At 31.1% G+C, this 24,529-nt stretch overlaps 3 protein-coding genes across 4 annotated transcripts in view; 1 reads left to right on the forward strand and 2 right to left on the reverse strand.

Annotated features, from left to right (window-relative positions):
• Nucleotides 1-6,911, reverse strand: part of LOC111629383 (neuroguidin-like) — a 51,302-nt gene extending 44,391 nt beyond the window's left edge. The window contains exon 1 of the mRNA XM_023373277.1: nt 6,822-6,911. Coding sequence (XP_023229045.1) covers nt 6,822-6,833 — 12 coding nt within the window. The 5' untranslated portion in view covers nt 6,834-6,911. The remainder of the gene's footprint in view (nt 1-6,821) is intronic.
• A 1,418-nt stretch (nt 6,912-8,329) lies between these two features.
• Nucleotides 8,330-21,956, forward strand: LOC111629385 (ER membrane protein complex subunit 4-like). 2 transcript variants are annotated; one of them, XM_023373278.1, is made up of 5 exons: nt 8,330-8,477; nt 20,989-21,100; nt 21,171-21,324; nt 21,395-21,552; nt 21,615-21,956. In XM_023373278.1, the coding sequence occupies exons 1-5, from the start codon at nt 8,413-8,415 to the stop codon at nt 21,648-21,650; spliced, it is 525 nt and encodes a 174-aa protein (XP_023229046.1). In that variant the 5' UTR covers nt 8,330-8,412; the 3' UTR covers nt 21,651-21,956. The 2 variants fall into 2 exon arrangements, with proteins under 2 accessions (XP_023229046.1, XP_023229047.1); XM_023373279.1 differs by lacking the exon at nt 8,330-8,477 and adding an exon at nt 11,978-11,996.
• Nucleotides 21,943-23,096, reverse strand: LOC111629386. The gene is made up of 2 exons (XM_023373280.1): nt 22,818-23,096; nt 21,943-22,745 (listed from the first exon to the last, which is right to left on the reverse strand). Exons 1-2 carry the CDS (start codon nt 23,040-23,042, stop codon nt 22,668-22,670), a joined length of 303 nt encoding a protein of 100 aa, XP_023229048.1. The 5' UTR covers nt 23,043-23,096; the 3' UTR covers nt 21,943-22,667.
• Between the last annotated feature and the right edge of the window lie 1,433 nt (nt 23,097-24,529).

Consider the following 24,529-nt stretch of genomic DNA (forward strand, 5'->3'; position numbering starts at 1 on the left):
TGCGAATGATGTTTCCACTCTTTTGCCGTTGCCAATGACAATCTGCTATTTTTATAATATATTAGTATTATTAAAATATATTATTATTATATCTGAAGTACAAAGCTCCTGTTGGGATTCGGCTTGCTCCCTTGTTTGTTACGTACATCACCTCAGTACAGGGTATTTACATTTATTCAAGTGTTGTGCAAATCATAACTTCTAAAAAACAGAAAGGTGATTTCAATTGAAACAAAGCAAGAAATCATCAGGAGTGAAAGTTGACAAAAACTTCCTTGTCAAATGGAGAGAGGTTTAGGAGTTTACCAACACTCATTATCCAGAGCTGAGGCCAACAGGATCAATGATCTCTACAATGACACCCTTGCCCGTCATTTCCAACAGGTGTTGAAGAAGAGAGAGAAACAGACCACCTTGGACATGTTTTTCAAGAAGCAAACTGCCAAAAAAGAAAGGATGGAACAAGAGGAGATGGCCCTGCAAGCTCCACTAGCCTCTCCTGAATCTGACTCCAATTAAAAAACAATAAAAAGAGACTTGCTGCAATGTGTAAAAAGTCTGTATCTGTATGAATGTGTAAAGAAAGTGTTCCTCCCTCCTCCTCAAAACATCTGACTACCCAGCATAATTGGTGACTGCTCCATTTTCATTTATTTTATGGTACAGTACGGTTATTTTATGCTGTGGAACAAATTATATGTTTTAACATTTATTTCTATGTGAAAACGCGTTTCGTATAACGGACTTTTCACTTAACGGACGTGCACCTGGAACGGATTAAGTACGTTATACGAGGCACCACTGTATGATAATTAGTTTAGCTTTTATTTGCATAACAAGCTGTGCCTTTATATTTATGGGACGCACCTTACATTTGAACTGCATGCACAGTGAAAAAATGCACTTACTGTGTAAATGCTATTTGTTGGTGCCCAAGTTGTCTTTCGCTCTTGCTGTAAAAGCATCCCTTATGTTACACTCTGGAATTTTCAGTGCTTGTTTTGCTTTATTTTTGGCATGTTTGAGTTTTTGGATTATATTTTAATATATATGTAAATCTGTGAAAGAAAACTGTGGAAGCAATGAAACCTAAGAGGAAGGTTGTAGTATCAATGACTGAGGTAAAAACCGAACTTATCACAAAGCACAAAAGCAGTACAGATGTGACAAATGTGGTGGCCATGTTTAAAATGCTGGTGCATAAAATTCTTAAGAACAAGGAAGCAATAAAAGCAGCAAATGCACTAATGGTGTGACAATATTGATCTCCAGGAGATCACACATTATAGAGATGGAAAAACTCCTCCTAGTATGGATAAATGAGAAACAGTTGGCTAGTGATATCATCTATGAGAGGATTATTTGTGAGAAAGCCAAGCAGCTGCATAAGTGACTTAAAAAACAGAACATTACCACTCCTAAGGTACAGTAAATGCAATTTTCATTTTATTACACATTATTTACATGTTTTATTTATTGTTTTGATGTTTTAATTATTAATTTAGGAAATTTAATTGTGTTATTTTTTACCTTAAATTATGTGTGTTTGTTGTTTATCAAAATGGATATTGTTTAGGGTCTGGGAATGGATTAATTCTCTTACCATTATTTTCTAATGGAGAAAATCTATTTGGACTTCAAACAATTCACATGACCTCCTGAAACAAATTAAATTTGAAGTACTGTACAAGACACCACAGTATTATTAATGTGAATTATTTGCATTGAATAAGGAAATGAGAGTAACAATACATAATTGCTAATTTTTTCTGGATTAGGTTGATTCTTTATATGTTTTACACAGATATCAATATAAATTAAAATAAACATATATATTATTACATAAACATACAAAAAAATTACAATAGATGGAAAGAACAATCAGACAAAAGACAATGAAATCACTATTACAAGATCTTTTACAAAAGAAAAATATTCTGATTAATTAATAATTATTTAATTTATTGAAATCATAATATACAACTATTTTATTTTAAATACGACAGGTAAAGTCATCTGTGGCATTTGATTACCATCTTGAGCAAAACAGTACAAAAAAATTCCCATTAAAATGTAACAACAACAATTAAAATAATAAATAAGCAATTTAAAATAAGCAGTATAAAATTAGCCATAACACAAACAATGTATACAGTAGACCCCCCTATAACGCTTAGATACGTTCCACGCTAATCAAATTTTACGTTGTAGGAACGATTAAATACATGAGCCAATCGCAGCCCAATAGGTGGGAACTTTACGGACTAAGGCTGTTTGAAAGGTTTTCTTCTATAAAATTAACCGATTCTAGACTAATTCGACTCAACATTTCCAAAACACGTATAATTTTTTGGGAATAATCTGTATAAACTATGCTATAAACAAAAAATTATAGGATTACTTACCGAGTGTGTACCGTTCGACTACGCCCGTTGTTCAAAGCTTGTCTTCGTCGCGGAACAGCACACGAAACGGCGGCCGCGATTTCTGATAACGAATTTTTCGCAGAAAAATAACTTGACCTTTGGAGACATCATTAATATAAATAATTTTTATGGCCGTTGAATAAGAAGTGTTTCTTTCACAAGAAATGTATAAAATTAGTGCTGTATTAGACTTACGGTACCTAATTTACATACTGTGCAGACGATAATAAACTCAACTTACTAGCCTAAAATCTCCGTAGCGTGTTGCCAGGCGGCAGAAAGCATATATATAATTATAATAAAGTTACAATAAATTAAGTTAATATATAATTATATATACAGTACCTAATTTATATATAATTAATATATAATTATATGTACAGTACCTAATTTATATATAATACAGTACCTAATTTATATATAATTTATATATAATACTAAACAGACAATAGCAAACTCAATTTAGCTGCTCCGTAGCGTGGCGCAGGGTCGGAGGTAAGTAGTCCAGACTCTATCAATCTTGTCGCGAAACGACGTTATAGGAGGTACTTTATACGAAAGTTTCTACAATTTTTTCGCTACGTTATAGGAATTGTCGTTATAGGAACGTACGTTATAGGGGGATCGACTGTATTTATATAAAATAAAATAAGATAGCAAATGTAACAAAATAGATGCCTATGCTAGGCACTCCAGTATAAAATACATTTACAAAATTTCTTAAAAAGAAAAAATTACTAAAAAAAATAATCTTCACATTCAAAAAATAGAAATGACACAATAAGAAAAAAAATTTTGAGCTACACAACCAAAAATTTAAAGGCAAAAGCAGAACACATTCTACCTAATGTGACTAGGGATGCATAAAAAATATTGTCAGAAGGAATAACTAAGAAAATATTTAAAATATAAGATATAATTAAAATATTCCATTTGAGTTTTTAATAGTAGAAGATTCAACAGGGACATGGCAACTTTGCCTCAGTGTACTGTACTGTACAGTAAATTTGAAAATTTATTATTTTGAAAAGTATTACATCAAATCAAATGTTAATATAATGCAAGATTACAATAAAATTGCAATAAAATAAATAATATGCAAACAACAAAATGGAGATATAGAAACAGTAAATGAAGGGAAAAAAAAAAAAAAAATGCTATCAGATTCAACTGTATATATACCTACATAAATACGATTGAATCTGATTGATTTGAACTCAATTAACAGAGATTATTGAATCATTTAAACCTGGAATTATTTTCCTTAAAATTCGCATTTAAATCAGTGTTAAGAAAATAAAATTAATTCAAAAAGTTTAAGTATAGATTTGGGTAATTTGAATTTACAAAAAGAAAACAGCATACCAATTGATTACATGCAAGACTATGAAACATATTTTGGGGCTTTCCCAAAATATGTGCCAATTTTATATGTGCTCAAAGACTATAAAATGTGTATTTTGGGGCTTTCCCAAAATACACATTTTATAGTCTTTGAGCACATATAAAATTGTCACATATCCAAAAAACATTGAACTGCATTAAATTTGAAAGTTCTCGCAACTATAATTAAGATAAGGAGAAAGTGGAATATGTGAGAACACCTTCACAAGAATCTTTATAAATTCAGGAGTGAAATACCAGAATAATCTTTAGTGCATTAGCAATTATACAATGTAATTATTTTAAGACCATTAAGTACTTTAAAACTTTTGAACATATTATTATATACTGTAATTATTAATTATTATTATACTATAATGGAATGTCATTATTATTATCAAGTACTGTTTGAGAAACTGGCTTATATATTATCAGTTATATATTAAAAATGTTCTGCACTTGGACCAAAATGTTTCATATTTTTATCTTAATTTATAAAATCATATATTTTATTATTAAAACTGTAATGTTTAGATATTTCAAATAAAACAACAAAGTAAAAAAATTATATGTTACTTCAAAAAGTAGCACACCTTAAATAACCAATCCTCACAGCAATCAAATCTTATGTCAAAAACTTTGTTTCAATAATAACAAATTTAGGTGTATGTATTAGATATACATAAGTAATGTAAACAATAAATAATGAAATGAAAATATACATAAGATAACAAAATTGCAGCTCTGAATGAAGCAGTTGAGAGTTTATCACAGCTGTAGATCATGCCCATAGGAGTAAAAAAGTCAAAAGGAACTGATAGTCTACATGTGACCCTTCATGAAATATAGCCCTCCAAAATCAGCTTGTTAAACATTCGCAGTGTATTTAACAAGCTGATTTTGGAGCACACAGCATGACTCCAATTGCATTCTAATAGTAGTGGGTGCAATGGAATTTCTCATGTTTTATGAGCTTTTAGCAGTCTCTAGTGAAGTGGAAAACAATTTTTAGCATTGTGTTGAGAAATAGCTCCAGATTTTTTCACTTTTAAATTTTACTCCATTTTTGAGATCTTCAAAATTCCAGATTGGTCAAATTTTCAAAGAACTATATTTCACAAAGGGGTCACATATAAACCATTAGTTCCTTTTAACATTTTTACTTCTACAAGATTGTAACAAATGTAGGAAGTTTTAAGGTATCACATATGGCAATCTTGTATATAGAGCAGACGATACAATCACATGATAAATTATCAACCATTACACCTCTGAATGAGATGGCCGAGACCTTATCAGAGCCATAGACCATACCCACATAGCAAAAAAGTAAAGGAACCACACCTCTATATGCCACCCTTATGAGATACGCCCCACCCCAAAAATTGGCCTACCACCAGGTTGCATGCAACTGCAAGTTGCAAACTACACCACAAAACACCGGGATGTGTTAAAAAACATACTCCTAGAACCTATAACCGGTGTGACACAAAAAAACAAAAGATAAAGTTCACCACAAACATTTTCAAACTGCTGTGAGTTCTTCAGGTGTAAAACGGAATTTCTGATGAATCAGAGCAAATGGTTTAGGAAATTTGAGAAACATTCGAAGTTGTTATATGAGACGTGCATGCGTATTTGTTTGGTTGACATATCATGACACTTAAAATTCAGAGTCCATCAATGCCTGCCAGGACAGAGACAGAACCAACTCATCTTTAAAATTGATGCAGTTATCATTGAGGGTCGATTTATAAATGTGAATGGCCTCTAGCTACTTAAGGTGTTCTGCGTGTAACGTAGTGCAGACGAGCTTCACCTGGTGGAAGGCTGCCACAATGTCTGGATCAGCAGCGTATATGGTGAGGGCGGTGGTATTTCTCTTATGATGTATGTTCGCTATGTGCTCCTGTACTCTGACCACCAAGGAGCGTTTGGTGGATCCGATGTAAACGAGGTCCCTATCAAATCTGTTGTCCCTAATGTACTTTTTTTTTTTAACTACAAGGTGCATTGCTCCGCCAAGACTATTGCATTTAACTATTTAGCCCAGGCAACTATGCTGGCTTTGAGTAGCCCACTCAACTGTTCCTAGAGTACTTGATGTAATATAGTTTTTGGGAAGTGTGGGGGCTTGTCCCACACGGACACCAAAGTGCACAACTACATGCAGAATGCCAGTCAAGACTGGCTATTGTTTACCTCGACTAACACAGAGCACAAGTATACTATTACAAGGTAAAAACTGACCTTTGGATGCAAATATCTCACAAAGAGTTACATATAAAGGTATGGTTCCTTTGACTTTATGGTCTACAATTCTGATGGGATAAAAAGTTCTTAATTCAGAGTTCACATCTTACCCAGCCATCTGCTTTAAGAGATCAAAGTTTGAATTCAATAAATATTATAAAGATCCACATTTGATTCTTTCCAATACTTTCACCTGTATTGTAATTTCATTGTAAGTTAGGTTGCCAATATGAACAGAATTGTAATTGGCCACATAACATTAATGTACTTGGTATTTCATCGACAAATCGATCTTACATCTGAACTTGAGATTCTTTAAATTTTTTATTCATATAAATTTAACTTTATAACATTGGCATATTGTCCTAATTCAAAAAGTTCTTGTATAATGAAGTATGATCATTCTGAAATATTCTATCAGCTAAAAATGTTTACTTATATAAGTGAAAGAATTGATGACATTAAAACAAATGGAATCAGTCAGGTTTCGTATAAAATTTCTAAAAATTACAAACACGACGTAAATATTAAGTAAATTCATTAGAAAGTGAATAAGAACAATCAAACATTAACTTATCAAGCGCTTTCCAATGAATGAAGCAGACGTCATCAGTGCTTATTTAACTCTTTTATATAGAAACCTTTAAGGGAAATATTTACAAATTGGATTCATGAACAATAACGTGTTAATCAATTAAATATGTCAATCAGTTAACGTAATTGTAAAAGAAACGAATTCAAACAAAATTAAGATCTTACCACACACGCCATTTCAGCCGACAAAATCCAAACAGCGAATTTCAGTGTTGCCAGTTCTACCGAAGTATACTCTATCGGGTTTCACTGGTACTAATACTTTTTCCGTCTGCTTTTCTTTCCTCAAACAACTCTACTCTACTCTACTCTCGTTTATATGGAGATTGCAACCTATATCCTCAAACAACTTCTTAGCGTCTAGTTATATAAGTGAAAGAACTACGGAAAATAGCTCGTGGTCGCATCTGTGTAAAAACGTAATAAGGATCCCTTGCAATAACATCTACGTTCCTTTTCGTTTACAATTTCATTATTCGAGACAAACTTTAAAACTGTCCAAAATGGTGGATATTTCTATGATACAATGTTTTCGCATAGCAAACTGAAGCCAATCAAATACCGAGCCGTGTCCACCAACGTAGTCGACTGCAATTTTCTTGCAGAAATGACATCATTGAATGAAATTCTTTAGTAGGCTAATCCCGCTTTTTTTTATCGGCTGCAATTATTTCAAACCAGTCTAACTACAAAAATTTTTCATCTGAGTGAAAATGGCAGACTCGTTTTTTAGTTAAAACATTTTCTTGTTAAATAAAGTTTTTCGGTTTACTTCACTGCAGAACAGGTATTTAATCTCTTGGCCATCGCTTTTCTATTTGTATTCATTATCATACAATATATTTATTTGTTTTTTTAATTAATTAAAGATTAAAACGTAATTAATTCGTTCGGAATATTATACTTCTTTTTTCTATTTTCTTTCACAAAATAAAAGAGCTATATATTATTATTATTTATTTCTTTATTTTGTAAATTTAGACGACACCCAGAAGTTCTGTTGCTGTATGTGACAATAGTTATAGGAAATCGATAACTATCTTGAATTATAGATAATTTATGTAAACATCATGATTCTTGTACCAGTAACAACTTAAGTTCTGTAATTCGTTTAAAAAAAAAGTATGACGGGGTTAACTAGCGTGAGTGGAGAATCAGAAGCAAATTCCGATCCTAATTGCCGTCAGGAATTACGAGTATACTTATCGAATTCGAACCCGGACGTCTTTTTTGTGATCGATTTCAGCTTTTTATTCAGTTTTATAGATTTTTTCTTCTATATTAAATATAAAATTTACATGTTTAAATATAATATTTTAAACATCTTGTCGACATTGCTTAAAGTTTCTGAATTTTTCATAATTTCTCACGTCCCCGCTTCAAGAGTGCCATTAAAATACGACTTATTCGTAATATTTTTCTGAAATTGTCTCACGTCAAATATTAGCTCGTACAGATTTTTCCTTAGAAAACTGTATTTATTATAACATTAAAATTATTTGTATATGACTATTAATTAATATATAATTTGATAATTTTTAGTAACTGAAATGACGGCATCGTTACTCAAAAAAATTTGTATAATAAACTATAAATATGATGACGAAAGAATTTTTGTTAAGTTTTAAAGTATTTTAAATCCGATAATTGGTTAATATTTGTTGTCGTTAATAATTATCGTCCAATAATAGTTTAAATAACAACAGTAAATATCGATGACGAAAAATAACCGGACGAACTTCGTCATAAATTCAATATGGCGTCGACTTCGAATAGGAATTTTGCGAAGAAACAAAAATGGTCATTTTCATTCGTTCAAAGGCAAGTAATCGACTATTTTAAGGCAAAACATCAAATTAGAATAAGTAGAAAGACAAATTAATTAATTGTATTCATTTAAAATGAAAACAAATAGACTGTTTACATCATTAAGGTGACATCTAAAATTGGGTCATTTTCCAAGTTTGTCTTTGGTTAAAGCACACGTTTTTGAGTTTTTATTTAAAAAAACACGTGGAGAAACGCATTTAATATGGCTTAGGATGAAACGTTTTGATGATGATTAACATTTTCTTCGGATAAAATGTTGGATTTCAGCTAAAAACAGTTGAATACAATTAAAAATTCGGATCAGGTTTCAGTTTAATGATCTTTCAGACTTGAACTGATCAGCCTGAAGCTGATCAGTTCAAGTCTGAAAGTCATCCAATTACATAAGGCTTTTTTGTTTATAGAAACTTAACAGAAATTTGGATTTGTGTATAAATTTATACAGAAACATAAGTGTTATGTTTCTGTATAAATTATCATTAATCATCTTTTTCATTTATGTTTCTGTATAAATTATCATTAATCATCATTCTATTTAATACACTTTATCATCATTAATTTCAGCAGTCTTTCAAGACTGCTGAAATTAATGATGATAAAGTGTAATAAATAGAAAATTTGCACAACTGTAATCAAACTCGCGGAGTTAGACAATCTTGTGGGTTGTGGACTGTGTTGTCAGAAAAAAAACAAACTTGCAATAAAAATAGGTGATTGGTAATGTGCTTTTTGTCTGCATATTACAATAATTGAATATGCGAGTGCTAAGTTTTAGCTCTAGTAGTAAACTTCAAATGTGTAACTTGATGGTTTGTAAGATATGTTAATTACTTTGTCTTTAATTCGTCAAACGACAATTATAATCCTGCTCCAAGATTCCCACATCAATTTGGTGCATAGGCTCACGTGCCTCTAGACCAGTGTTCTGCAACTGGTGTGCCATCATAAGGTGAAAGGTGTGATGTGAACTTTTATATATTCTATTGATTTCAAGTTTTATTTATATACAGTAATACCCCGAACTTACGCGATAGGTGGGACCAAGCGGTAACCGCGTAAGTCGAATTCGCATAAGTTGGGGTATAATTTATCATGTAAATACAAACAAATCATTTTTATTGGGGCCGGAGACTAAAGAAAACAATAATTTAGAAAAAAATGTTTAATAAAATCTTAGATAATACATGTTCAATAGACAGTATTGGAAAACAACATGGGCAAAATTTACTATTACAACAGCCATAATCACAGATAAAACAATTTACCACAACAGACCAGACATCACACTCATTGACAAACATAATAAAATCACACACATTATAGACATATCTGTTCCAAACACTCACAATGTACAAAACACATGCACTGAAAAAATCAGCAAGTACAGAACTCGCCCAGGAAATAAGGTATCTATGAAGGATGGATAGGGTGCTTATTGTACCTGTCGTTCTTTCCTCCACAGGTTTCATACCTNAATCAGGAGTTGTATATAAAATTAATTGTAATTGCCAAAAACCAAAGAATTATATAGGTGAAACTAGTAGACCATTAAAATTAAGAATTAAAGAACACGAAGCAGCAATTAGATTAAGATACAATAATTCTCCGTGGTTCAACCATATAAAAAATAGTAATTGTCAAATAGATAGAAATAACATAAAAAATAATTCATTTGGAAAAAGATATGTATAAACCTAAATTTAAATAACATATTGAGATTATAAAATTTAAAGATGATAATTTAATCAATATATCAAATGGTATGCAAATAGATTAACAGTGGTATAATATAATAGGTGGCGCTAAGGAAAAAAAATTGATTGTAATGTATTTATCATAATGTTGTGACAGAAAATAATTGAAAATATATTGTAAAGTTGTGTTATTCTCTTAAAAATGTTTTTAATATTACTATGCTACATATAATTAATCTGTAAAATNGAGCCATAATCACAGATAAAACAATTTACCACAACAGACCAGACATCACACTCATTGACAAACATAATAAAATCACACACATTATAGACATATCTGTTCCAAACACTCACAATGTACAAAACACATGCACTGAAAAAATCAGCAAGTACAGAACTCGCCCAGGAAATAAGGTATCTATGAAGGATGGATAGGGTGCTTATTGTACCTGTCGTTCTTTCCTCCACAGGTTTCATACCTCATGCTACACAAAAGCCTGGAAATATTAAAATTGAATAGAAACACATACATCACACTACAGAAGGCAACTATTTTGAATACTCATCATATTGTTAAGAAATTCCTGAATACAGACACACACTGACAGACTTAGTAACTTCAAAACAAGACAAAAATTAAATATGTCTTGACTCTGGTCCGGCATAGTACACAGCCATTGGTGTCAACCGAGGGCAACTCACAAAACTCAACATAATAATAATAGGTTTATGGCATTAAGAAATTCTATTAATAGTATCATATCATACATTTTTAAGGGGAATAACATTTTGGTGTGCCGTGTTGAGTCATGTTGAGTCATAGGTGTGTTGCAAGCAGAAAAAGGTTGCGGAACATTGCTCTAGACTGTGAGCTAAGTCAGCGGTGGCTTTGTTACCAACTGGGATACTCATGCCAAACGGGTCAGAGAATGGGGCGGGATCGCCGGTCCTTTGGGTCGAGGGTTGGGTGTGGGGCTAACGCACCCACCGTGTAAAAATTTTACTTTGTTAAAAGAAGACAATTGCAATCTCCAATGATGTTTATACAGTATATAAATAAAGTATCTGTAAGAATCCAAAAAAAGGAAGGCAGTTGAGTTTGTTAACAAACTGCATGTGTTCGTTAAATGTTTGTGACAAGCATGGCTGAAAAGGGACGGCTAGACTGTCCGAAATGTTTACTGATAAAGATAAGTTATCTTTTGTTCGTTATCACAATTTTAAATTGAAGTAAATCTAATATTCTTACCATTGTTGTAGTTGATTTTGCAAAACCATTGCAGACCAACAGATAGAGTTAGTAAACTTAGATAAAAATAAAATCCAGATAAGTTAATAAAATTTATGGGACAGTAGATAGGGTTTTATGGAACATGTAATAAAATTCTGGTTGGTTACAAGTTTCCATTCATTTATGTTCTGTTAAACTTTTTTAATGTTAGTGTTGAGCCATGTTAGAAATTATATTTGGTTTTCTCTTTTTCAATTTTATTTGTAAGATATTTTATGAGAATTCAGTGACATATCTGGGTGTTGTCACAAGAGAACACTGGGAATAGGTTTGTGCATAAAACTAGTTTTGTATGTTGTCCTTTTCTTATAATGAAACCATGCATTTTCTTTGTTACTTTCTCTTACACACAATGAAGTGGTATAATAGTCTATTGCCTTATTATACTACTACATTCTGTGTAAGAGAAAGTTTTGTATATTGTTTCAGTTCGGTGAGATAAAAATAAAGATAAAAACATAAATATCTTTTTTATCTTAATTTTTATTTAACAAGTATTTAGTTATGTGGTTTTTTTAATGGGTAAGTATTTATCATAAATTTTCTGTGTGTGTTAATTTTAAATTTTTGTTTAAGGAGATACACATGTCCTGTTGAATATACCTGTGACAATTCTAATATATAGTATTCTATATATTTACTGTCATATTGTTGTAAATTCTTAGCATTCTCTAAATAACATATCATGTATCAGTATCCTGATTATTTAACCAATCTATTTGGGTGTTCGCTTTTTCAGTATGCTCTAATGTTTATTTACCTTATAATCTGAGTAAATGTTTTGCCAAATTAATAAGCACTTCTGCATGTTTAATACAAATTATTAGTTTAATTAGACAATTATATATTTTATGTCAAAGCTCTAACTTGCTGACAGTGATGATTTCTATGTAAACACAAATAAAATGCAATACACTCCAATAAAAACATTTTAAAACCAAGATCCCATTTTTCTGTAATGTTATATTTTCAAATGAAATTTTACAAGATGTATGCCGATGCATGTCAAAAAATAATCAAGAAGTTAGATATTGTTGATAGTAGAGAAATGCTCAAATAATAAACAATAGATACAAATTACTTAAATTTGTATATTTCTTCTCTCATTTTATATTTTAAACAATAATTTTTGATTAATTGTTATTTTTGTATGCTAGAGCAATCAGAGAGAAGGTGCATACGAGATCTGTTCAAAAAATGTGCACTGTTTGAATTGTGCAGCTGCAGTTGGTTTCATGGGAATCCGCTTGGTGTTGCTAGGTTTGTACAGATTGTCTGGTGATAAAGTCGTTTCCCGGTTACAGATATCTTTATTTGTTGATTAGCAACGTGGTTTTAGTGAAATGCGATTTTTTTTCGTTTGTCAGATTTCAGAATGAATAACCTGATGGAACAATGACTTGCTGTGAAATTTTGTGTTAAACTTGGAAAATCTGCAACTGAAACATTTGTTATGCTCAACATGGCTTATGGTGATGTTGCTATGAAGCGTACAGCATATTTGAAGTGGCATGAACATTTTAAGGGTGGTCAACAGTTGATTGAAGACGACGAGCATTCTGGACGTTCTTCCACGTCAACTGATGACCCACATGTCGACAAAATCAACACCCTAGTGAGAGCAAACTGACGTCTGACCATCAGGAAGCTTGCTGAAGAGTGTGGGATATCAGTTGGATCTTGTTATGAAATTTTGACCGAAAAATTGAAAATGCACCATGTTGCTGCAAAATTTGTGCCACACCTGATGACAGATGACTAAAAAGCCAATCGTGTCCAGGTTTGTCAGGAACTGCTTGATCGTTCAGAAAAAGATGAAAACTTCTTGTCAAGTTTAAGAGGTGATGAATCACGGGTTTATGGTTATGACATTAAAATGAAGGTCCAATCGTCCCAATGGGTTGGTGAAATGCCTCCAGACCCAAAAAAGCTTGCCAAGTTCGATCCAATGTCAAGGTGATGATGACAGTTTTCTTTGATGCTAAGGGTGTTGTTCACCACGAGTACCTCCCCAAGGCTCCACAGTGAACCAGGCTTACTACATTGAAGTTCTGAAATGTCTGAGGGATGTCATCCATCACAAAAGACCAGAAATTGGAGGAGTGGCAACTAGTTTCTCCATCACAACAATTCTCCAGCCCATTCAGCCCTCAGAACTCTTGAGTTTTTGGCCAAACACTCGATCACTGTTCTTCTCCACCCCCCTACTCACCTGACCTTGCTCCTTGTGACTTTTTCTTGTTCCCCAAACTCAAAAGACCCTTGAAAGGAAGAAGATTTGAGACGATTCCCGAGATTAAGGCAAATGCGACAAAGGCGCTGAAGGACATTACAAAAGAAGCGTACCAGGACTGTTTCAACAAGTGGAAACACTGTTGGGATAAGTGTGTGCATTGGGAAGGAAAGAACTCTGAAGGGGACCCAGACATGTAACTTCTACATAAAGTACATTTTGTTTTATGATGTCAGTCTGCATATTTTTTGAACAGACCTCATACATCTCTAATCTGTACACAGCTTAGAATAAACAATTATATTATAGAAATTAATGGGATGTACTAATTATGTTCTGTATAGGTAACCCCCATATAACACGGTACTTCTATAGCACGGATTCACTCTAACATGGTTCGAGAATTGGGAACATCCCTGTGTAACACGGTGCTTTTATTGCACGAGTTCACTCTGGCACAGTTCTGGAATTGGGTAAAACCCTCGTACAACATGAAATGTAATAAAGGGTGCGTTCTTTTATACCTCCGCATGAGCATTCTAATTGTTTTCATGGCTACTTTGAATGCTCTTTCAACAAATAATCCATTTAATGGTTAAATTTTACAATTGGGACCCTTCTTTTGTGTCTAAAAGCTCATTTTAGAATTATAAATTCCTTCGTCACAATACTATTGATAGTGCGGGCGCCACCATCTTTCTTTTACTGTTGTTCCTAAATGCCTACAAACAGCAGCGCACTCCCGTTGCAGAGCGACCACTATTAATGAACACACCCAAAAACTGTTACCAGTTGATGATGCTTGTGTTCATGCTGAGATCATCATATAGTATGAATAATAAATCCGATTCAAATAAGGATTTAACACTGGGTTCTTAATTTTTGGAACCTAACCCCCCTTTTTGCGCTAGTTCTTTGTTTTGCATAACACAGCAATTTTTTGGAACCTGTATTTATTTATAATGATTTAACTTAATTTTTCAACATCTCTTTTTAATTATTTGAAAACTTCTTTGAAGGTATTGCTTTTAAATTTTGATCAATTAGGAAAATGGATAATATTCATTGCTCCTTAAGTAAACGAATCTCAAAAGATTTGCTTTTGTTGAAAAAAATAAGGAGAGTTTGCTAATATGTAAGCCAATATCTGGTTAATTTGTAAATCTTGACTGGCAATAGTTGCATATTTTATGCCATTATGGTGTAATAAATTGAGGAGCAAATCGGAATGTGGCTTGGGGTGGCAGATTATTTTAACATCAATAGTTTGTCTTAACACTTGACTACAATTTACAAATTACCATAATCTGTTGTAGTGCAATTTTATGTGCACAATTACAGCCATTAACAGTTGTTAGTTTTGTAATAATTGGGCTCATACTAACATTTTTACAAATTTGTATAATGGTTTTTCTCTCCATTATTTCATTGTATACCATTTAAATTGGCCAAAAAAAGAAAAAAAAATTGAGGTGTCCTTCAAGAGTCAATTATCATATTCAAAGATGCTACTAAGTAGATTGTCTAAAATTGAGTTCTTAAGAGTATTTATTTAGTGCATAAAGTGAACTGTTTTATTTGCATAATTATCCTAAAGATGAAAATTTTTCTTTAGAATTAGAATTTTTAATATAAATTTATTTGATCAAGAAAAACAAGATAAATTAAATTTTTGCAGATTAAATAAATGGGTTCAATCTGAAAAACTGCTATTAAACCTAGTTTTTTGTGCAATTTTGACCTTTAAGTAGAATGAATGAATTTGTTTCACAGGGTTACAAAATGAAGAAATACAATTTATAAAAGAGATAATTTTTGCCAATTTTAAGCCAAGCAGTAGAAACCAACAGGTGCAATGTGACTACGTTACTTCATAAAAATCTGAATTTTGTATGGTTAGATTGCTTCTTGGGTCTTCTGTGATTGTTTTATTTAATTCCTTTAGAAATTTATTATAAAGATTTGTGAACATTCATATATTTATTTTAGATATTTTTATTAAAAAAATAAAATATGTGAGAAACAAAATTCTATCAATTCTACAAATCCATGAAGATTTAAACAGATTTTTATTGTTCACTGAAAAAATCAGAAAAGCCCATTTAACCACTTTTACTTATGCCTAACATGAATAACAAGGGTTAGCGACTTGACATTTGTCACTAATGAACTTCAGAAATCACATCAAAAAACTTTTAAATATTTCTATTGTATTTGCAGTGCCTCAAGACAAGACAATAGAGTAGAAATGAGTTTTTTTTTAGAAATATACATTATTGTCAAACAAGAGATGCATTGTCTAACTTAATCCATATTAAGTGTGTTTTCTTAATTACTTTAATTGAGTGTAACATTTTGTGTATCCATGACATACTATTGAAACTACCTCTTATTACAAAGCCGAATTTTAAAATTTTAACATCAAATAACATAAAGGCATATTTCTTACTTCCTATTATTATAAATTGAAAGATTTAGCAAAATCAAAAAAATTATAAGTGAAAACAATAAATGTACAAGTATGTCTTGTCTCTTTAATCCGACATTAAGTTCGGTAGACTATCATTACAGCTTTCAGGTTAGACACTTCTTTTATTGTTTCCACATATGCATTTCGGACTTATATAAATGTTAAGTCCCTCTTCAGTGCAATACCACAAATTATTAAAAAAACATAATTAGTACATGACAAAATTCTTTGCGTGCAGATAATATTTACTGACAAAATAAAACTTAAAAATTGCCACACTTATACGATACCTATGGTTCTGTCTTTTAAAACCACAGTATACAACAGGTAACATTGGAGAGATTTTAAAATACAGCCCTTTAAAAACACCTCAAATACATTTTCATCATTAAGAAGGAAAACCTAATATATTAATAATTTTATGATTTTTACTTTATAACATCATATATCTTAACTAGCAGACCTCGCCATGCGTTGTTGTGGCTCAAAATGTATCTATTATAAATGTATAACACTTCCGCTGTGGGGGGAAATTTTTCAAAAAATTTCTTCTTAGTGTACATTCTCTTGAGGTACCCTATTAAAACGCAATCAAAAACGCAAAAACCCGCATCTAAAATAGTATAATAGAAGCCAAGTTTTTCAGAGTAAGCCTTAATCCTGTCTCTCTCCCCCGCGGGGAGAATATCAAAAAATTCCTTCTTAGTGTACATTCTGTTGACGTATCCTATTAAAACGCAATCAAAAACGCAAAAACCCGCATCTAAAATAGTATAATAGAAGCCAAGTTTTTCAGAGTAAGCCTTAATCCTGTCTCTCTCCCCCGCGGGGGGAATATCAAAAAATCCCTTCTTAGTGTACATTCTGTTGACCTACCCTATTAAAACGCAATCAAAAACGCAAAAAACCCATCTAAAGTAGTATAAATAGAAGCAGAGTTCTTTATGGTAAGCCTTAATCCTAACCGTCTCCCTTCAAGGGGGAATTTTGACACGTATATTATATAAAAACATGTGCATATTCGAATGCAGCGTTATGTCAAAATTTCAAAGGAATTGGTAGGAACAAGCGAACATTACATTTTTATTTATATAGATAGATAGATGATTTGCTTTAGTTCATTTTCACAGAAAAGCATAATGCCTCACAGAAAAGCAAACTTAGAGCATCGTACTCGTAGTGCCATCTGTTGGACATAAAACCCTTAACCTAGATTATATATTTTAATTTATATGAATGTTTAACGGAATAATATATAGCCTATGTCCACCCTGAAGTTCCATTCTAAATATTGGTGAAAGAATTTTTGAAATCAGATGAGTAGTTTCGGAGATTACCCACTACATCCAAACTTACTTACTTACTTACTTATTTATTTATTTACAAACATTACCTCCTTATAACATTAGTATAGATATATTACCAAGTCATATACTATCATAAATTGAAATACTTATTGAGAATAAATAAAGCATGAGCAGCTGTTTTCAGTCTAGTTGCAACTTTCAGATCTGATTAACAAATTGTATTGATTAAATTGCATTTATATTATATAAAGTCAGTTATAATAATTATGTTATATGCTATATTTTATGCATCAGTTTCAATGATTACAAATAATATTATCTATTTAAAATTTTTCAAGGCTGCACACTTACTTCAAGCACCCAAAAGTAGTCCTGAAGATATTGCTTCAATTAGTTCTTCTTGTTTTAAGTTAAATTCTCTTCAACTTTTTACTCTTCTTGAAAAATATCAGCCTGTCCCAGATGAACCTCTAATACCAAGAGATTTAATAGAAAATGTTGTAAAGGTAAGAGTTAAATTTAGAAACATTACTTTCAATATTTTTTATTTATGCCATATGCTGATAATTTTAATACTATAAAATATTTAGAAAAAAACAAAAGATCTGAAAAAGAAAAACTACAAAGTATATTAGACCTATCAGAATAATTATAAAATCTAAACTTTTGCTCAATTTCTAAATTTTTTCATATGATGGTATATGATGCTCTGATAATCAAATAATTAAGTTATAATTAAATAAATAGATATATCTATTTATTTAAATATATAGTAGCTATCATAAATATGAATTTAATAACAAAAATAAGATCTATGTAATGTAAAAACATTGAGATATTGTATACGGAATAATGAATAAATTTGAAGTGTTTTTAAAATGGGTAAAAAGGTACATACTGAATGCAATGTATAAGTTAAAATATAATTAGATGTAGAAATAAATCTGTGTAGATAATCAAGAAATTGTGAAATCCAACCACCCTGATTGTAACAGACGGAAGGCGAATGCTCATCGAAAAGTTAATTTATGTAAAGTTCTAATAATTGTATANAAAATGTGTATGTATCCCTTAAAAAATGATTTTAATATTACTATACTATCTGTAAAACGATTATAATTGCAGTTACTGCAACGTTTTATTGTAGAACATACACATTCTTTAAAAGTTGTACTTATATAAGATTTTATGAACAAATTTTAAAAGTGAGTATCATGTTAGATTGTTATTTTATTAAGATATATGATGTTATAAAGTAAAAATCCTAAAATTATTAATATATTAGGTTTTCCTTCTTAATGGTGAAAATGTATTTGAGGTGTTTTTAAGGGCTGTATTTTAAAATCTTTCCAATGTTACCCGTTGTACACTGTGGTTTTAAAAGACAGAACCATAGGTATCGTATAAGTGTGGCAATTTTTAAGTTTTATTTTGTCAGTAAATATTATCTGCACGCGAAGAATTTTGTCATGTACTAATTATGTTTTTTAATTTTTTTAATAATTTGTAGCATTGCACTGAAGAGGGACTTAACATTTATATAAGTCCGAAATGCATATGTGGAAACAATAAAAGAAATGTCTAACCTGAAAGCTGTAATGATAGTCTACCGAACTTAATGTCGGATTAAAGAGACAAGACATACTTGAACATAAAAACAGCTATCCAAAAGTGATATTTAGAACAATAAATGTGCTTGTTAAATTTTACCTTCACTCTATTCAGATAATTATTTTAAGGCTGATTATAACCTCTTTTGGTTATGCATGCAATCTCCAGCAGATTAAAAATTTGAAGTTTTTCTTTTCTAACACTGAAAAATTCCTTTTCCAAAATTTCTCAAAATCTGTGTAGGTAGAATTCTAATGCCAAGGAACTGTTTGATTCAATTTAATTTCTTCTATTAATGTATGGCTTGGAATTTTGAAAATCAAATTCATTAACTTTAATTTTATTCATAGAAAATTAACTATAGTAATTTGATTTTTCAAAATTCTGAACCGTAAGTTAATAGAACCAAAGTCTTTTTGTGTTAGAATCCTATTTAATTCTTCTATCCACTTCTGTTTTTGAGAAATTTTGGAAAAGGATTTTCTCATAGAAAACGTGTTCAATTTTTGCCACCATCTGCTGGAGTTTACAAATATAACCAAAGAGGTTAGTCTTAAGTATCTATTAATTACACCAGGGGTGGGCATTAATGTGACCTGGATTAATATTTTATGCATCCCACATTGCACAATATTATAAAATACAGTAGAGCATTGATTATCTGACTCAATTGGGGACTGGGGTTGGTCGGATAACCAAAAAGTATGAAAAAATATATTAGTATAGCATATTAGTATATCACTATTAACCTACTTCGCGTTAAATTTTCATCAATGTTAAGCCTAACAAAATTTTTTTTAAATAATAATTGTCGCTATTGTATTGTTAAAAATTATTTCTTTATTTTGCACAAAATAAATACAGTACTGTACTGTATATTGAAAAATATAAAACAAAAAAAATATACAGTATTCGGGTTACATATTTTACATAAAGTAGGCATATACATTAGAAAATGAAGTTTAAAAGTTATATTTCCGATGAAAAACAGATTCCAATTCAGCATGACACAGTCCTCAGAAAAATCCACACAAAAACAACCACTCATAATTAGAAAATTAAGCCTCGTTTAAATACTGGCCTCCCTTTCATGGTTGAGCAAGTGTTGCCAGCAAAGATTTAACAAAAATAATAATAAAGTAGCCAAGACATAGCCAAATATTATAGCACCACATCACTAGCGGATATTTGAATTTGTCGACTAGAACATGTTCGGTTAACCGATGTGACGGTTGATCGGGGGTTGGATAATCGATGCTCTACTGTATATCAATTTCTCAATTTAAGGAAGTATGCAGCAAAAATTCTATCGTTATTTTCTACAATTCAGTAAAAATTTAATACAAAGTAAAAAAGAAATCAGCTAACAGACTTGCATGAAAACTAGCAGCAGCTAATATTCAACCGAATATTTCAGATATATTACACTCACATCAGCGACAGAAGTCAAATTATAAATTATTGTAAGTATATGAATAAATAAATTGTGATTTCCCTGCATTTTTCGTCTTTATCTTGTATATGGCCTATATCAGTTCAAAAGTTTTAAATGTGACCTTTACATAGAAAAAGGTTGCCCCTCTTTGAATTACATGATGAAAGAAATTTCTTCAGTGAACTCTGCAAGAACTTTTATTTTGGAATTATAAACAATTTGTCAGAAAACACTGTTAGTTAACTGTTTTAATTAATAACAAATGCTAATATTGAAAAAGAGAAAAGTGTTAATACATTCAATATATTTCTTCTCTCAAAGAAAGTTTATATTTTCAGTTATTAATAATTAAATTTATTGTTAAATCAGAATTTGTTTTCTTGTGTTTTGACTATAAATTTCATTTAAACTTTTTTTAATCTAAAAATTTCTTAAATTTGCTCTATGTTATTTTCTAGAAGCAAATTAGAAAGACAAATGGAATTACCCTCTCCTCCAGGATATAGCTCTTCACTGGGACAAGTACATGCCGAAGCGAGCAAAGAAACCGACGCCACTTTAATAGTAAAGGTGGGTGATGGATGTGATATAAATTTGTTTTCCCCAAGCAGTTTTGTAAGTCAAAAATTTTTCTTTCCAGAAATCTTGGGATATAGCCCTTGCACCACTAAAACAAGTTCCAATGAATCTTTTTATTATGTACATGGCCGGAAATTCTATTTCCATTTTTCCCATCATGATGGTTGGAATGTTATTTCTCCGTCCAGTAAAGGCACTGATCACGATACAGTCGAGTAAACAATAGTTTAAGTTTCTGCTCTTTTTTACTGTTTTCCCCATTTCACAATTTATTTTCTTTGATAGCATTCAAACTGATTGAAGGAGGACAGGCACTATTTCAGAAAATAGTGTATTTATTTGGTAATGTCGTGTGTTTGGCTCTGGCTCTTTACAAGTGCTCTTCAATGGGATTACTCCCAACACACGCTTCAGACTGGTTAGACTTTGTCGAACCACAACAGGTACGTACAATAAATAATGAACACAAGTAGTATATCGAACACTTATTCTATTCAAATTTCAGAGAATGGAATTTTCTGGAGGAGGAATTATTTTATGATTGAACAGTCCAACTCAAGTGAAGATACTTCATGCATTTTGAATATTAATGTAAAGAATTTGAATTACTTTTTGTAAAAATATTCTTCTGGTTATGTATCTAATTCAATTTGTAACATTCAGAATATTAGGTAATGCATAAATCTCTATTTGATTAAATGCACCCACAGCACTATTTGTTTGGAGTAAAATTTAAAATGATTGTACAATTGAATAAAAAATATATAATTTATTATGTTATGTAAAGTTGAACAGTTTTCTTTTTGTATGATAATAAATAAAGTTGTTTGAAATTCTTTTACACACAGTTTACTTCTAAATGCATCATTCAATATAAAGTTCTGATACAGTACTTCAAATTACAAGTATATTATATTTACCATTTTAGCATAACATAAGCACAAATTCTGAGAATTTCACATTTTCTGTGTGATACAGAATGAGAATTAAGAACCTTGTCAGAAAATATTCTGTCTTCCAATTGAGAAATATATAGAAGTGCATGATCCCGACACAGGGAAGAATAATATTTTCTTAAAATACATTCTTATCTAATTCTATATCCAATTTAATATAGAAAGCAGATGAAAAATACTTCTAATAATTAACAATTGTATAAATTCTGCATCAAAATATAACGTGGATTATATATATATATATATTATTTTAACAACTTTTGTGCAAATCTAATTTAATCTAAAAATTTTCAATAAAAAATTTATCTGGTATAAATTTTGCTATAAAAAACAATCCTATCAACAAATTTTTATAGTACAACATAAGTTATTTAAAATAAAGCATTCAAATCTCAACAATAGACATGCAAAATTGAGCAAAAATTTAAATACTAATAAAAAAAATTGAGTAACTGCAGCTATATTAATTCCTAACTTTTGTTTTTGTAAGTATAAATTTTGAAAAGATGACTAGATAAGTTTGATACAAACAACTGTAATAGTTTTATATATAATAATAAATAAACTATATATATATATATATAATATAATATAAAACTAAATTATAGTTCCGAGACTTCTTCGATGACATCGTTTAATATAGACAATTGGCTTTTCTCACGTTCTAATTTCTCTTTGAACTGTAATAAACAAAGCAAAGTTATACTTAATAATTGATTGCTAACAGATAATTTAGAAATTATCATTCTTACTTCTTCAGTTAATATCTGTATCCTTCCTTCGACTTTTGGGGCCAATCTACACTGTTCGTGTTCAATCTCTTCAATAGAAACAGTACGCACCAGTGGTATATCTGGAGCAATGGTATCGCAGCTCATGGATCGCATCAGACCAGAGAAACTGGGTATCTCGTCAAAATGCCGCAGACTGGCTCTAAAATTACAAAACTTGTAAATACATAAAATATTGAAACTCATAAATCATTAGAATGTTAATTTACTATGGTTCATGCAAAAACTATAATGAGCAAATATTTGACACAAGAATGCTGAAAACTTGCACTGACTTTGGCATTGATAGTCAAGAAATCACAATAATTAAGAAGGAAAATGAAAGCTACACACAAACTTATTGAAATCTGAATTTGATTCTCAAACTATGACTTTCTATTCGATATTCTTTCTTTCATATGTTAATTTCTACATTTTTATGCACTTTATTTTTGAATTCATATCTTGTACAGGCAGACTATAGATTATGTAAGGGTAAAGTCAAAAGCACCTCAACCTGAATGATCCATTATGCACTCATGCAATATTACTTAAGAAATTCTATCTCCATGAAGAAAGCAAACCTCTAAAGCTGGGAGACATCTCTAGGCCTCTAAAGAACAATTTGGGGTTGCCCTAGAAAAGGTCTTTATTCTTGCAAATCAGATGAAGAGAAGTCTCTTCAGCAGAGCTGCAAAAGGCTAAGGAGGAAAGTTTCATTTGGTATAAATGTTTACAAAAGTGACCAAAATCAGACATGATTCATGCTAAAAGCTAGAAAGTTCACACAGAGCAAGTCAGACAAAAATGTCTTGCTCTGACTTAATCCAAAAATAATCCACTGCTTTAAATGACTGGTAACAGTCCAATCATTGACAGCTCTAGAAAAATTATTGGAAGAAATTCTAAGATCTGGCTCATGTCCTACAAAGAGGTATGAAGCTTCCTTCTTGGCCAGTAGATTAGCTCTTACATAACCAGCTCTGCACCCATAAGAGAAACTATTGTAGGCAGCCAATTTCATTCACTTGTCAGATGCAAAACAGCACTCCCAGACAAGAACTGAAATGACAAAAGTCAAGTGCCTTCAAAGCAGCCTGACTGTCAGAAACAGTACAGAAGGTAGCCTTATTAAGAGGACACCTATGTAAAATGATCATTTTATTTATGTCAGGCTGCAAATTTTAATTCATTTAATTTAAAATAAATGCTCTCCACCTGAAATTAGTACTGTAGTTGCCTCTGTACATTATACTTTTCCTTTAGCAATCGAGCTGTGCCAATCATCTATCTAACACCTTTCAGGGAAAAATGTTTGAATTGAAATAACATGATATAGTTAATTGGGGCCTACTGCTCCTAATGTTTCCATATCTAGTTTTGTCTTTCATCTATCTAACTCCGTTCTTAAGATTAATTAAGGAAAGACAGATGGACAACAGTGGGAATTATAGGCTACAATTTTTTCAAATTACAGCCCAAAAACAGCAAGCAAATCAACTTGAAACACAACGGGGAACTTAGCCAGAGGGACAAAAATGTTTTGCCTATGCTGGTTTGGATTTCTCTGTAAACAAGACTAAATCCTCTAGATCAATGGTTCCCAATTAGTGGTATGCGTACCCCCAGGGGTACGCGAAATTGCATGAAGGGGTACGCACGGCAATCTAAAATCTATCAATTTAAAATTTAAA

The sequence above is a fragment of the Centruroides sculpturatus genome, unplaced genomic scaffold (genome assembly GCF_000671375.1).
Source record: "Centruroides sculpturatus isolate CEXI.00-Female unplaced genomic scaffold, Cexi_2.0 scaffold621, whole genome shotgun sequence".
NCBI classification, from domain to species: domain Eukaryota; kingdom Metazoa; phylum Arthropoda; class Arachnida; order Scorpiones; family Buthidae; genus Centruroides; species Centruroides sculpturatus.